Here is a 13811-nt window from a genome sequence, read left to right as displayed (position 1 = left end):
CGAGCCCGAGGGCCATGGAGAGGCCAAGAATGCACCTCTGAGGCTTGCTGCTGAGAGGTACAAGGAGGTGCCAGAGAAGGTCCTCAACAACCCGCTGGTGCAGGAGGCGATTGCTGCTGTGAGCACCATCAAACTCAACATCGACAAGGAAGGGAAGGTCGTCCAGGAGCAGAAGGACAAAGCGGCCCCATCTGCACATGCTCCCAAGGAGGGTACATGGGAGGGGTGCTACAACAATTTAAACCCTCTCCCGTGCAACACTGTTGTTTCTCCTGACGGCGTCGACCTGGGAGGTGAAGGACAGAGCCTGGATTTCCCCCCGGGCTTTGGACACACACCCCAGTGCAGTCTTTAGCTGGTGGCTGCTCCGGCTACCACTACGGAAAAGATGGCATCCCTGGGCGTGGCCAAGGCTGCATCGGACCCAGAGGTTAACCCCGCCGCTGTTGATGCCCATGGGGCAGCCGCAGCTGCAGATACTGCTGCTGCTGACGCCCAAGTGCGCAAGGACGAGATGGAAGGACGTATAGCTGGAGGACAGACCCCTACTCAGAGCATCAAGGCACCCAACAGGAATCAGGATGAAGGTAAAGAGCCCCTGGATGGTGGGCTAGGTAACGTGCATGTTCTGGTAGCCGGGTATGGCTCGGTTGATAAACTGACTGTACCAGGTAAAAGAGGGAACCGTGGGGAAGCAGTTAAGATAGGCAAAGGGAAGGTTTCGAGAGGAGTTGAGAGTGAACAGAAAAAGAAGGCTAGGGGCATTGATAGGGAGGCAGACAAGAACTGTGGTGTGTCAGGTGGAAGGGAAGTGACCGGCCTAGGGGCTGCCAGCTTACTGACGGGCGCTAATGGCGGTGCCCGTCAGGGGCCATGACGGTCTTAAGTTGGAACTGCCGGGGTTTAGGGCAACCCCGGGCAGTTCAGGAACTAGTGTGCTTGGTGCACATGTACAAGCCTAAGCTTGTGTTCCTTTCCAAGACACGGCAAAGCAACTCGTATGTCAATAATTTGAAGTGGAGGCTTGGTTTAAGGCATTGTATCACGCAACCCGGCATAGGAAAAGGAGACGGCATTGCACTCTTCTATGATGAAAGTGTCGAAGTAATAAAGCTTGCCGTTGGCCCAAGGTATTTTGATGTGTTGGTTCGTTTAAATTCTTCTAGCTTACAATGGCGTTGTACTTTTGTCTATGGTGAACCAAGAGCAAGTGAAAGGTATAACATGTGGGAACTGCTAAGAAGAATTAAGAGTAACTCAAATGCTCTGTGGCTGATGATGGGTGACTTCAATGAGACGATGTGGCAAGTTGAGCACTTCTCTGCCTCAAAGAGATCGAAACGACTCATGGAAAATTTCCGTAAAATATTCTCTGAATGCAATCTGTTTGATCTTGGTTTTAAAGGACCTTGCCGGACTTTTGATAATAAGCAAGAGGGCCGGAAAAATGTGAAAGCGAGGCTAGATAGGGGGGTAGCCTCACCAGAGTGGTCTGATATCTTCAGAGCTGCCTCAATAGAGAATATCTGCTTGTCTCGATCTGATCACTTCCCTGTGTTGTTGAGGTTTGGAAAGAGAAAAGAGTGGAGACCCAAAGGTGATAAAAGGAGTGGTACTTTCCGGTATGAGCAGATGTGGGAACGCCTGGACTCTTTACAACAGACGATTGAAGAAAACTGGAACAAGAACGGCGCTGCGGCCAACCTACATGAGGTGAAAGAAAAACTAAATCTTATGCAGTCTGCTTTGAGATCCGGGGCAGACCGTGACTTTGGTTCAGTTACCAAGCAAACCGCGGAAATCAGAAGTAAACTTGGTGCCCTCTGGAGTGCCCCTAGACCAGCTGAACAACAAGAGAAAATCAAGAAATACTCGAATGATCTGGATGAACTATTGCTAAGAGAAGAGATAATGTGGAGGCAAAGATCCCGGGCTACGTACCTAAGAGAAGGGGATAGAAACTCTAAATGGTTTCAGAGAAAAGCTACGTGGAGAAAGAAAAAGAATGAAATCACAAAATTGAAGGACAGTACAGGCATTTGGAAGGAGGACGGGGAGGAAATAAACGAGATGTCCAGACAATTTTTTTAGAGTCTGTACGAGAAGGAAGATGAGGTGAGACCGCATGCAATTTTGGAATTGGTGCAAAAGAAAGTCAATGAGGACATGAACATGGACTTAACAAAGGACTTCTCAGCGGCAGAAATTAGTGACGCCTTATTCCAAATAGGACCTCTTAAGGCCCCAGGGCCGGACGGATTTCCAGCAAGGTTTTATCAAGGAAATTGGGAAATCCTTAAAAGCGATGTCATTGAGGGCGTGCTGAGTTTCTTTGAGAGTGGTCAGTTTCCAGAAGGAATCAATGACACGGTAATTGTGCTCATCCCTAAAGGGGAAGACCCGCAATCAATCAAAGATTACCGACCCATCAGCCTCTGCAACGTATTGTATAAGGTGATCTCCAAGTGTCTAGTGAATCAGCTTCGACCCCTACTGGACGGTATCATTTCAGAGACGTAGAGTGCATTCATCCCAGGAAGACCGATCACTGACAACGCCACCATTGCTTTTGAATGCTTTCATAAGATTCAGCATAGCTAGAACATCCACAACACACATTGCGCATATAAGCTACATCTGGCAAAAGCTTATGACAGGGTGGATTGGCTATTCCTTGAGGAGGTCCTTTTAAAAACCGGATTTGATAAGAAGTGGACAAATTGGGTGATGCAGTGTGTGCGTTCAGTCAAATACTCGGTCAGATGTAATGGAGAACTCTTGGAACTGTTTTCACCTTCCAGAGGACTCCGACAGGGTGATCCCCTCAGCCCGTATTTATTCCTTTTGTGGCAGATGGGTTGGTAAATCTTTTGGGCAAGGAAATAAACGAGGGGAATCTAACTCCACTCAAAATTGCAAGGAACAACCCCGACATATCGAATCTCCACTTCGCTGATGACAGCCTTCTATTCTTCAAGGCAAATGTGGATGAGGCAAAAGTCATTAGAAGGGTGCTGGAAAATTTTCAGAAAGGTACTGGTCAACTCCTTAGCGAGAGTAAATGCTCTATTTTGTTCAGCGAGATGTGCCCACCCGAAATTAGGGAAGAGATTAAGAACACTTTAGGGGTTGTCTCGTCGACCTTTGAGAGCAAATACTTAGGCCTGCCAACACCGGATATTTCCAGCCTATCATGGATAGATTTGGGAAGAGATGCACTGATTGGTCAGAAAAATTTATGGCCTATGCGGCAAAAGAGGTGCATGTGAAGTCTGTGGTCCAAGCTTTGCCATGTTACACGATGGGTGTGTTCCTCCTATCAAAAGGATTCTACGAGAAATATGAAAAACTGATCTGTGACTTCTGATGGGGAGACGAGAACGGACACCACAAACTACACTGGATGTCTTGGGAACGAATGACAAGGACAAAGAGGGCGGGTGGGATAGGATTCAGGGACATGCACTTTTTCAACATCGCCCTCTTGGCTAAACAGGGTTGGAGGCTCCTTCAAAATCCGAACAGTTTATGTGCTAGGGTACTTAAATCTAAATACTACCCGAACGGCAATCTGTTGGATACAATATTTGCGTCCGAGGTATCGCCGGTGTGGAGAGGGATTGAAGCTGGCTTGGAACTTATTAAAAAGGGTATCATATGGTGAGTAGGAGACGGGAAAAGCATTCAGATTCAGCGTGACCAATGGATTCCTAGAAACGAAGGCCTTAAGACCGCCACCTTCATTAGGAGGTCGAGATTAAGATGGGTTAACCAACTCATAGACCCGGATACCAAAGAATGGAATGAAAACTTGGTCAGACAAATTTTCCATCCGTTTGATGCAGATGAGATTTGTAAAATTCCCATTCCGAGGGCTAGTGCCTCTGACTGTATCGCATGGCATTATGAGAGGAGCGGCATCTTCTCAGTCAGAAGAGCGTATAAACTTGCTGCCAACATTGGAGGGCAAATAAACTTGGCTCCATCAAGCTCCTCCTGTAACACGAATGACCGTAGTATATGGGACCTCATCTGGAAAGCAAATGTCCCACCCAAGGTAAGGATTTTTGGATGAAGAGTGGCTACGAACACATTGGCAACCCAGCACAACAAATGTAGACGAACCATTATACAGGATGGCACCTGCATCATATGTGGAAATAGAGAGGAAAACGAGCACCATGCTGTGGTTGACTGCACCAAAAGTAAGCTCTCAGGCAGGCCATGAGGGAGCACTGGAATCTGCCGCCTGAAAAGGCCTTCCGTGACACTGGTTGTGACTGGCTGCAGGTCTTACTTGATACGGTGACAGAGGATATCCGTGCAAAAATCCTCCTACTGCTCTGGAGATGCTGGTACCTATGTGATAATTGTGTCCATGCAGCGGGACATGAATCGATATTGGGATCTGTGCTATTTCTGGAGCGATATGAGGAGGAATGGAAAACTGCTTCCGTGGGTGAGCCTTCGGAATCTGGAAAAGGCGTTGATGCCACGCCCAACCAAGCTGCTAGAGTAGCCCCTACGCCGTTCATGCATTGGTCTGCTCCGGCCGTTGGCTGGGCAAAGTGCAACACAGATGCGTCGTTTATCCCGGATAGTGGGAACTGTTGGGCGGGAGCTGTGTCGCGTGATCATGACAGCCGTGTTCTTATATCCACCTGCAGAACTCTGAAACAGGCTCGCTTTGCTGAGGAAGCAGAAGGACAGGCTGCTTTGATTGGCATTCAGGCCCTGGCAAAAGTGTTCAGAGGGTCAGTTGTGTTGGAAAGTGTTGGAAACTGACTGCAAGTCTTTGGCAAATCTCGTCAATACGGACGCCCCAATCCAATCTCCTCAATTTGGCCTGATCCTGGATATAAAAGCTACCCTTGCGTTGTTTGTAGATTACAAAATTGCACATGCTCCAAGGGAGTGCAACAAACTGGCCCATGAACTCGCAGTGGAAGCCAGACTTAGAGGTGATCAGGAGATTACTGCTAGTGTACATGGGAACCTGTAGAGTCTTGTTGTCTCTGACTGTATCACCGCCTGAGTCTTGTACTCTGGCTCTCAAAAAAAAAAAAAACTATACATACAGACCAAGACCCAACTCTCCAAGTCCTGAAGAACAGCTTAGCTAAGCTAAGGCATTCCGGTTAGTGGGACAAACATGAACTCCACCACCCTTTGGCCGCCCCATTTGTCATTGAAGCCAATTAATTTGATAGTGATGCACCATCAGCTAGCTGCTCATTATTCATGGGTGGAAAGGCCTGTAATCAATCAATCAATCAATGATTAAACCAAGGCTACCAACTCACACGCTCGTACAGTATATATTAACCCCATTATTAAACCCCCAAGTCAGTTTCCACGTAGTACTAAAAGAATCTGTAGGGTGCACGGGTCAGTCGTCACGCCAGCGCCTTGAGATCCAGCCTAGCTAAACGTCAAAGCCTCACTGCTTATATGATGGATCTGAGCATCGTGCCACACAACCCACACCTCGGCTAGATCCTAGGGAACCCAATCCGGTGTGGGTTTGAAGTTGCCGTGGGATTCCAGCGGATCGGAGAGGGCGAGCAACAGCATGGAGTCCAAGCAGCAGCTCGCGCTCCTGCCGATCTCGACCAAGAGAGGCTGCGGCGGCGACGGCAGGGCGGTGTTGGCCAGGGAGCTGTCGAGCCTCACCAAGGATTTGGATTCCGAGTGCACCTTTTTTCTCGTGGGGTACCGAAATTCCCGGTTACCGCGGTAACCGCAAAATCCCGAAAAAAATCGCACGAAATTTATATCTGAATTTTGAATTCAAAACTCTGAATGATGTATAGATTGGATCTGGACTCAGTTTCGTCAGCAAACCACCTTGTGGCGCAGTAGCTAGCTCGTATATGAGCTTCGTGCGTTGAGGTTGCAATATCGAATCACTCCAGCCCCAGTTAGTTTTAACTGCATCTTCCCCTTTTTATCATAAAAATTGTGAAAAGAGTCGCGGCTGCCGTCTCCCTGGGAAAAGAGTCGCTCCACGCCACGACGGCGACGACTCGGGCGAGCGGCGACGCTGCCGGCGTGGTTGATGGTGCTACGCGGTTGCTGTCGCCCATCTCGCCGCCACCCTCGTACCAGTCGTCGTCCCAGCTGAAGGGGAAGAGGGGATGCCTGCAGAGGGTACATTCGTGGCCGGAGGAGACGGGAGGCATCGTGAGCGCGGTGCTCGGAGTGCTATCGGGCTGAGGAAGAGCCGCCGCAGGTCGCGCAGGCTGCAGCTGCATTGCTAGTTAGTCTGCCACTGGACTAGCTACAAGTGGAGGATCAATCTCGGCCGTTAATAAAACTTCACGGACGGTTACGGATGCAATACGTGTAAACTAAAGGACTACAGGATTTTAATTTCTGGAATGTAGGTTGCCATGCCTAAGGGCCTGTTCTGATGTCCTCCAGCTCCACGCTTCAAAAACTTTTCAGATGAATTTGTTCCAAACGGATTTAGCCTGAAAAGATGGAAACGAGAAGTTGAGCGATCCTATAGTGCAAAAAATGAGAAGTAAGGCCGGCCCAGCTCCACTGAATCGTGAAGCGCGAAGTTCACTCAAATTACAGCGAGCTACCACCGCCAAATATACCGCTTCGCTCCTTCCCCTTGAAAAGTAACAGAACCGAGCGAATCGTTACGTGAATCTCTCGCTCAAACAGGTACCCCTTCCTAATTAGGCTGCATCCAGCCAGCCCAGTCTACGCCTATCAGGACACGGCCCTCCTAGCTGGGCTGCAATGTTGCAAGAAGCTGAGAACGCTTCCGAACGGTTTGCAATCGCTAGCTGAAGTGAGAAGCTGAATATGTGGAGTTGAGGGAGTTGGTAGAGTTTCATAACAGGCCCTAATACTACATTATTTTTTGGACAAGAAGAGAAATTGAACACTTAGTATCACTACTACAAAAATGCTTATAGGTAGGACATGGGTAGTAGCGTTGGAAAATAACAAGCGCTACTGCTAATTAGCAGTAGCGCTGATCTGGGGCAGCGCTACAAGTAATGTTTTAGCAGTAGCGCTGGAAATGAAAAATGCGCTTCTACTAAATGGGACCCAACGAGCCCATCACTACTAGGCAAAAGCCTAGCAGTAGCACTGGTTTTTGGCCTAGCAGCAGTGCGGGCTGCGTTACTGATAAGGCGCTACAGCTAAAGGTTAGCAGTAGCGTTGGTCTACACACGCTACTGCTATACGTACTCAGTGGTAGCGCGTTTTTAATAACGCGCTCCTAGTAAGTACTAGCAGCGCGCCTCTGCGCCTGCGCTACTACTATTATTACGTATTCTATTTCTTTTTCATTTTATGTCATATTCATAAACCATTATACAAGTTTACATACAATTCCAATTTAGAGATTATTTTTACATCATAATGATTTATTACATCACTGGGTGAAAGAACCGTGTACTAGTTTTAAGTGGATGGATCCATCCACTTGAAACTAATCCGCGGTTCTTTCACCCAATGATATAATAAATCATCATCATCATCATCATTATATCATTAACAACTTATCATCGTAATACATCATTGTCATATAACACTTCCTCATGATCATCATTTTCATCAATGAGACATCATATAGCAAGTTGGTCACTGGTCATAATCACAACTCCTCCTCCTCATCATCAACTACACATTGTAGCACATAATAACACATTGTACCTAGGACATACTCCTCTCTCATACACTACCAGAAATTATCTAGTTGCCGACGGCCTCATCTATGCCGACGGCGCCCGTCGGCATAAATGGACATATGCCGACGGCCAAGGGCAGGCCGTAGGCGTAGAATAGCCGTCGGCATATGTGTATCTATGCCAACGGGGGCCGTCGGCATATTATGGCCGTCGGGACAGCTCGCGCTACGCCTACGGGGACCGTCGGCATAGAAGAGGCCGTCGGCATAGAAAGGGCCCACCTACCCGATTAGCGGCGACCGTTTGACGGCGTCAAAACTACGCCAACGGGGGATAACGGCGGCCGTCGGCATAACTATGCCGACGGCTAGGCCGTCGGCATAGAATTGCTAACATCACCGATCCGCGCCGTCGACACGTCATCGATCCGAGGGAGTGAGGGCCTGTGGTGTGGCAGAGATATGCCGACGGCATAGCCGTCGGCATAGTCCTAGCCCATGCTATCTGCCACGTCATCAATCCGCGTGCAATGCCATGTCATCGATCCATGGGATCGTAGCTCCGTGGGCGCAAGGCCGTCGGCATACCTTTATTTTTTTATTTTTAGTTTATATATTTATTATTTTGTATTTTTTCACAACATAAATGTGCCTTATCTAAACAAAAAACATGCCCCGATGGTATATCGATTGCCCCCCTCACGGACGTCACTGCCGCCGTGTCACGGAGGGGGGAAACGATCGACATGGAGGGAATCTGGTTAGAGGGGGGATTCGGGGTGGCCTTCGGGGTGTAGCTATGCTACCGAAACATCGCATGGATCCCGATGCATGTGTGAAAGTGTTCTGGCATGCGTAGACGCCCGTCTTGGGGCTCCATGGTGTGGCCCCCTCCACGGAAGGCAGAGCCGCCGTCACTTGGAGGGGGGAAGGTGCGGGTGCGGTGGAACCGGAGGGAATCTAGTGTTGGGTTGGGTCCAAACCGTGTTCGGGGATGTTGCTATGGGCTGACCTATCGCAACCAGGCGGAAGAGTCCACCGGTCAAAGCCCGCCCGGCGAAAGTCAAAGGGCTAGATCTACTTGTCAACTAGGATTCGGGGTGGCCTTCGGGGTGTAGCTATGCCACCAAAACATCGCACGGGTCCCGATGCATGTGTGAAAGTGTTCTGGCATGCGTAGACGCTCGTCTTGGGGCTCCATGGTGTGGCCCCCTCCACGGAAGGCAGAGCCGCCGTCACTTGGAGGGGGGATGGTGCGGGTGCCGTGGAACCGGAGGGAATCTAGTGTTGGGTTGGGTCCAAACCGTGTTCGGGGATGTTGCTATGGGCTGACCTATCGCAACCAGGTGGAAGAGTCCACCGGTCAAAGCCCGTCCGGCGAAAGTCAAAGGGCTAGATCTACTGGTCAACTGGGATTCGGGGTGGCCTTCGGGGTGTAGCTATGCCACCGAAACATCGCACGGGTCCCGATGCATGTGTAAAAGTGTTCTGGCATGCGTAGACGCCCGTCTTGGGGCTCCATGGTGTGGCCCCCCTCCACGGAAGGTAGAGCAGCCGTCACTTAGAGGGGGGGATGGTGCGGGTGCGGTGGAACCGGAGGGAATCTAGTGTTGGGTTGGGTCAAGACCGTGTTCGGGGATGTTGCTATGGGCTGACCTATCACAACCAGGTGGAAGAGTCCACCGGTCAAAGCCCGTCCAGCAAAAGTCAAAGGGCTAGATCTACTGGCCAACTGGGATTCGGGGTGGCCTTCGGGGTGTAGCTATGCCACCGAAACATCGCACGGGTCCCGATGCATGTGTGAAAGTGTTCTGGAATGCGTAGACGCCCGTCTTGGGGCTCCGTGGTGTGGCCCTCCTCCATGGAAGGTAGAGCAGCCGTCAGTTAGAGGGGGGATGGTGCGGGTACGGTGGAACCGGAGGGAATCTAGTGTTGGGTTGGGTCCAGACCGTGTTCGGGGATGTTGTTATGGGCTGACCTATCGCAACCAGGTGGAAGAGTCCACTGGTCAAAGCCCGTCCGACGAAAGTCAAATGGCTTGATCTACTGGTCAACTGGGATTCGGGGTGGCCTTCGGGGTGTAGCTATGCCACCGAAACATCGCACGGGTCCCGATGCATGTGTGAAAGTGTTCTGGCATACGTAGACGCCCGTCTTGCGGCTCCGTGGTTTGGCCCCCTCCACGGAAGGCAGAGCCGCCGTCACTTGGAGGGGGGGATGGTGTGGGTTCCGTGGAACCGGAGGGAATCTAGTGTTGGGTTGGGTCCAAACCGTGTTCGGGGATGTTGCTATGGGCTGACCTATCGCAACCAGGTGGAAGAGTCCACCGGTCAAAGCCCGTCCGGCGAAAGTCAAAGGGCTAGATCTACTGGTCAACTAGGATTCGGGGTGGCCTTCGGGGTGTAGCTATGCCAAGTGTCCGTTTCCCCCCTCCAGGTGCGGGGTACCGGGTCCCATACAGACGGTAAACTAAGAATCTAAAAATGTAATAATTGAATTAGTGAACTATTTAAACAGGTCTAATTGCTTTTCCCTCGGCGAGGTGGGACTATTTTTTTTTTAAAAAGTAGTTGCCATCTATGCCTACGGCATAGCCGTCGGCATAGGCCTCCTATCTATGCCGAAGGCCTGGCCGTCGGCATAGAGCCACCCTTATACACTCGATGGCCCTCTCACTGTCAGGTGGGACCACTCCTATGCTGACGGCCTGGCCGTCGGCATAGGGCCACCTTATCCTCGACCCGGCCCTCCTCCTCCACTCGTTTCTCTCCTCGCACCCCGATCCAACTTCCTCTCCTCGACAGCCAACCGCCGCCGCCACCCTCTCCGCGCCGTCGACGCCCCCTAGCCGCTCGCCCCGCCACCGGCCGCCGCCATCTCCACCCACCCGTGCCGCGCCGCCGCCATCTCCACCCCCCTTCGTCGGACGCCGTCTCCTCCGCCCCCTCCTCCGCGTTGCTCCCCCCTCCTCTGCGTCGTTGCCATCTCCACCCCCCTCCGTCGGACGCCCTCTCCGCCGCCACCATCTCCACCCCCCTCGGTCGGACCCCCCACCCGCGCTGCTCCGCCCCCTCCTCCGCGTCGTTGCCCCGCCGGTCGCCACCTCGCCCCGACCTGCCCTGCCCCGCCGGCCGCCACCTCGCACCCATCCCACGCTCCACCACCGCGTCGCCCCATCGGTCGCCTCCTCGCCCCGGCCCTGCCTGGCTCTGCCTCGCCCCGGCCCTGCCGCTCCGGTGAGACCTCCACCTTTTTTTTTTCTGTTTTTAGATAGATAGATTGTTAGATATATAGATAGATAGATCGATAGATAGATCAATAGATAGATAGATTGTTAGATAGATAGATTGTTAGATATATAGATAGAGATAGATAAATTTTTTGTTCGATGAGATGAATCGATGATGATGATGAATAGACAATGATGATGAATATATTGTTGATATTGTTAGTTGTGATGATGATGATGAATATTTATTTAATATTGTTAGTTGTGATGATGATGATGAATATGTGATGAAATAACCCTACATGATTCAAGAATAAATGAATGCACCTAAATTTGTGAGTTGATGATGAATATGCTTTATGAGTTGTGATGTTCTAAATTTTTGTTGCATTGGAATTTGCAGGTTTTGTAGAGTTTCATGTCGGTGGAGTGATCGTCATCGGAGTTGTTGGTCAAGGATCGTCCCTCCTCTGTTCGACTACTTCCTCTACAGCCGAGGGTGAGCTACGAATCCATCTACACCTCCCACGCTCTTTTAATCATGTCACTAGATTTCATTTTCAAGTCAACTGGCGTACCCTAGGCGTCTCCCGTCCGAAAGGTTTGCATCGATAAATATGCATTCAATTGCATATTTATCACCGCAGCTCTTTCGGATTGTCCAGCGTTTTCCACGGACAGCCCGAGGATGTGTAGATTGGGTATGTTCTCCATGTTCTACCCCGTTCTGAGACAGGATTTCGGCGGCGCCTCCCCGTTGTTCTCCGGAGCACATTCTCTCGGCTATTTGCCGAGACGTGTATCTGGAGAACAGCGGGGAGGTGCTGCCGAAATTTTGTCTCGGAACGGGGTAGAATGGAGAACTTACTCAATCTACACATCCTCGGGTGGGATTAGGACCCATCTTTACCTATTAGAGATGTAGGTGGATTAAACGCGGTAGAAACTGAAAATTTGATGTGATTAATTTAAGTGAATCCTTAATTATGTTGTGTGGGTTGCAAAAAAGCAGAGGATGGCAGATAATCAGTGGATGTACAGTGGTTTTATCCGTCGGAATCGAGTAACATCAGAGTGGATCGCGAAAACCGATGTGTATTTGAAGGAGATATTTCGTCGTCCAATGAGAATTATCCCACCATGCCCCTGTGCGAGATGTGCCAGACGTCACCGTAGAAATCAGACGGACATGAGTGAGCACCTTCGCACGCACGGATATATGCCAAACTTTGACATGCCGCCGATAAACATAGCCGAGCAGGACCGTGGTAGAGAGGAGGTGATGCGACAACGCATCGATGGATATGAGGACGACGGGGTCAGGGACATGCTAGATGATGTCATTGTTGCAGAAACGGCAAATGCGACACCTTCAGAGAATGAACCGGAGGAGCCGGAGGCAACCGCAAAGGCCTTCTTGGAGGTCTTGGCCTCGTCGAAGAAACCTCTTTATGCGGGTGCGAAAATATCTCAGCTGGATGCCATCTCGCAACTGATTGCAGTCAAGGCTGAGTACGGCTGTAGCCAGAAATGCTTCGAAGCATTCCTGGGAGTATGGGCTAACAGCCTCCCTGAGGGTCATGAACTGCCGAAAAGCATGTACGATACAAAGAAAATCATGAAGGCACTCTCTATGGATTATGAGAAAATAGATGTTTGCCCGAAGAATTGCCTTTTGTTTAGGCACGAGTATGCGGATGACAAGTACTGTAGGAAGTGCGGTTCGTCTCGGTACATTGAGGTGGTCAGTAAGGATGGTGAGAAAAAGCAGCTAACCATCCCCGTTAAGGTTCTTCGGTATCTTGATTTTATAAAAAGACTGCAGCGCCTTTTCATCACGAAAGAGTCTGCCAAAATGATGAAGTGGCACAAGGAAGGTATAAGGTACAATCCAAAAAAAATCATACATCCATCGGGAGGGGAAGCATGGAAGTCATTCGATGAAGAATACCCTGAGGAAGCAGCCGAGGCTGGGAATGTCAGAATAGCCATATCAGGTGATGGGTTGAATCCATATGGTATGTCGTCCAATCCATACAGCTGCTGGCCTGTGTTTGTAATTCCGCTCAATCTTCCTCCCGGTGCCCTAATGCAACGGAAGACCATGTTCTTGTCGCTCATCATTCCGGGGCCTGACTACCCGGGGAAGCAATTGGGTGTGTTTATGCAGCCGCTTGTGGATGCTTTGCACCATTCTTGGTACTTTCCGAGGTTGACATACGACCGGGATCTGCAGAGAAATTTCTTGATGAAAGTTTGGTTGCACTATTGCATGCATGACTTTCCCGGCTATACTCTATTCTGCGGATGGTGTACAAGTGGTAAGATGCCATGCCCAGTGTGCATGCAGGCTCTGCGAATGATTTGGCTGAGTAAGGGTGGCAATTATGTAGCCTTTGACCTGCATCGACAGTTCCTCCCTCCAGACCATCCAGACAGGGAAGACAAGAAGAACTTCACGAAAGGCCGGGTTGTGCATGAAGTAACCGAGATTCCAACATTTTCGGGGGCAGATGTTCTTGCTCAGCTAAAAGCTCTCAAGCCTAAAGTCAAAGGCAAAGGCAAAGCCAAAGCCAAAGGCTTCGAGGGATATGGTGAGACGCACAACTGGACGCACATTACCCCCTTCTCGCAGCTTCCCTATTTCAAGGACCTCAAACTTCCTTACAATATTGATGTGATGCACACCGAAAAGAATGTGGCAGAGTCCCTTTTCCACACGATCCTCAACATTCCTGATAAGACGAAGGATAACGTAAAAGCTAGAGCCGATCAACAGAGAATTTGTGATAGACCACGCCTGAACATGAAGCCCCCCACAGGCGGTCGAAAAAACTGGTTCAAGCCAGATGCTGACTTTGTCCTTAAACCGCCAGAAAAAGAAGAAGTACTTATCTGGCTGAAACAAATTTTGAAGTTCACTGATGG

General features: G+C 50.1%; 1 protein-coding gene across 1 annotated transcript; it reads left to right on the top strand.

Annotated features, from left to right (window-relative positions):
• Nucleotides 1-4224: 4224 nt before the first annotated feature.
• Nucleotides 4225-4785, top strand: LOC147973452 (uncharacterized). The gene has a single exon (XM_087524687.1). It carries the CDS (start codon nt 4225-4227, stop codon nt 4783-4785), a length of 561 nt encoding a protein of 186 aa, XP_087380813.1.
• Nucleotides 4786-13811: the final 9026 nt, after the last annotated feature.

Source organism: Triticum urartu, chromosome 5A (genome assembly GCF_056163025.1).
Source record: "Triticum urartu cultivar PI428250 chromosome 5A, HENAU_Tu73, whole genome shotgun sequence".
Classification (NCBI taxonomy): Eukaryota; Viridiplantae; Streptophyta; class Magnoliopsida; order Poales; family Poaceae; genus Triticum; species Triticum urartu.
Note: the sequence above shows the minus strand (reverse complement) of the source record. Positions and strands in the feature narration are given on the sequence as shown.

Bases quoted from the DNA above. Each gene is read 5' to 3' on its own strand.
- LOC147973452 (XM_087524687.1), top strand. From the start codon at position 4,225: ATGAGGGAGCACTGGAATCTGCCGCCTGAAAAGGCCTTCCGTGACACT.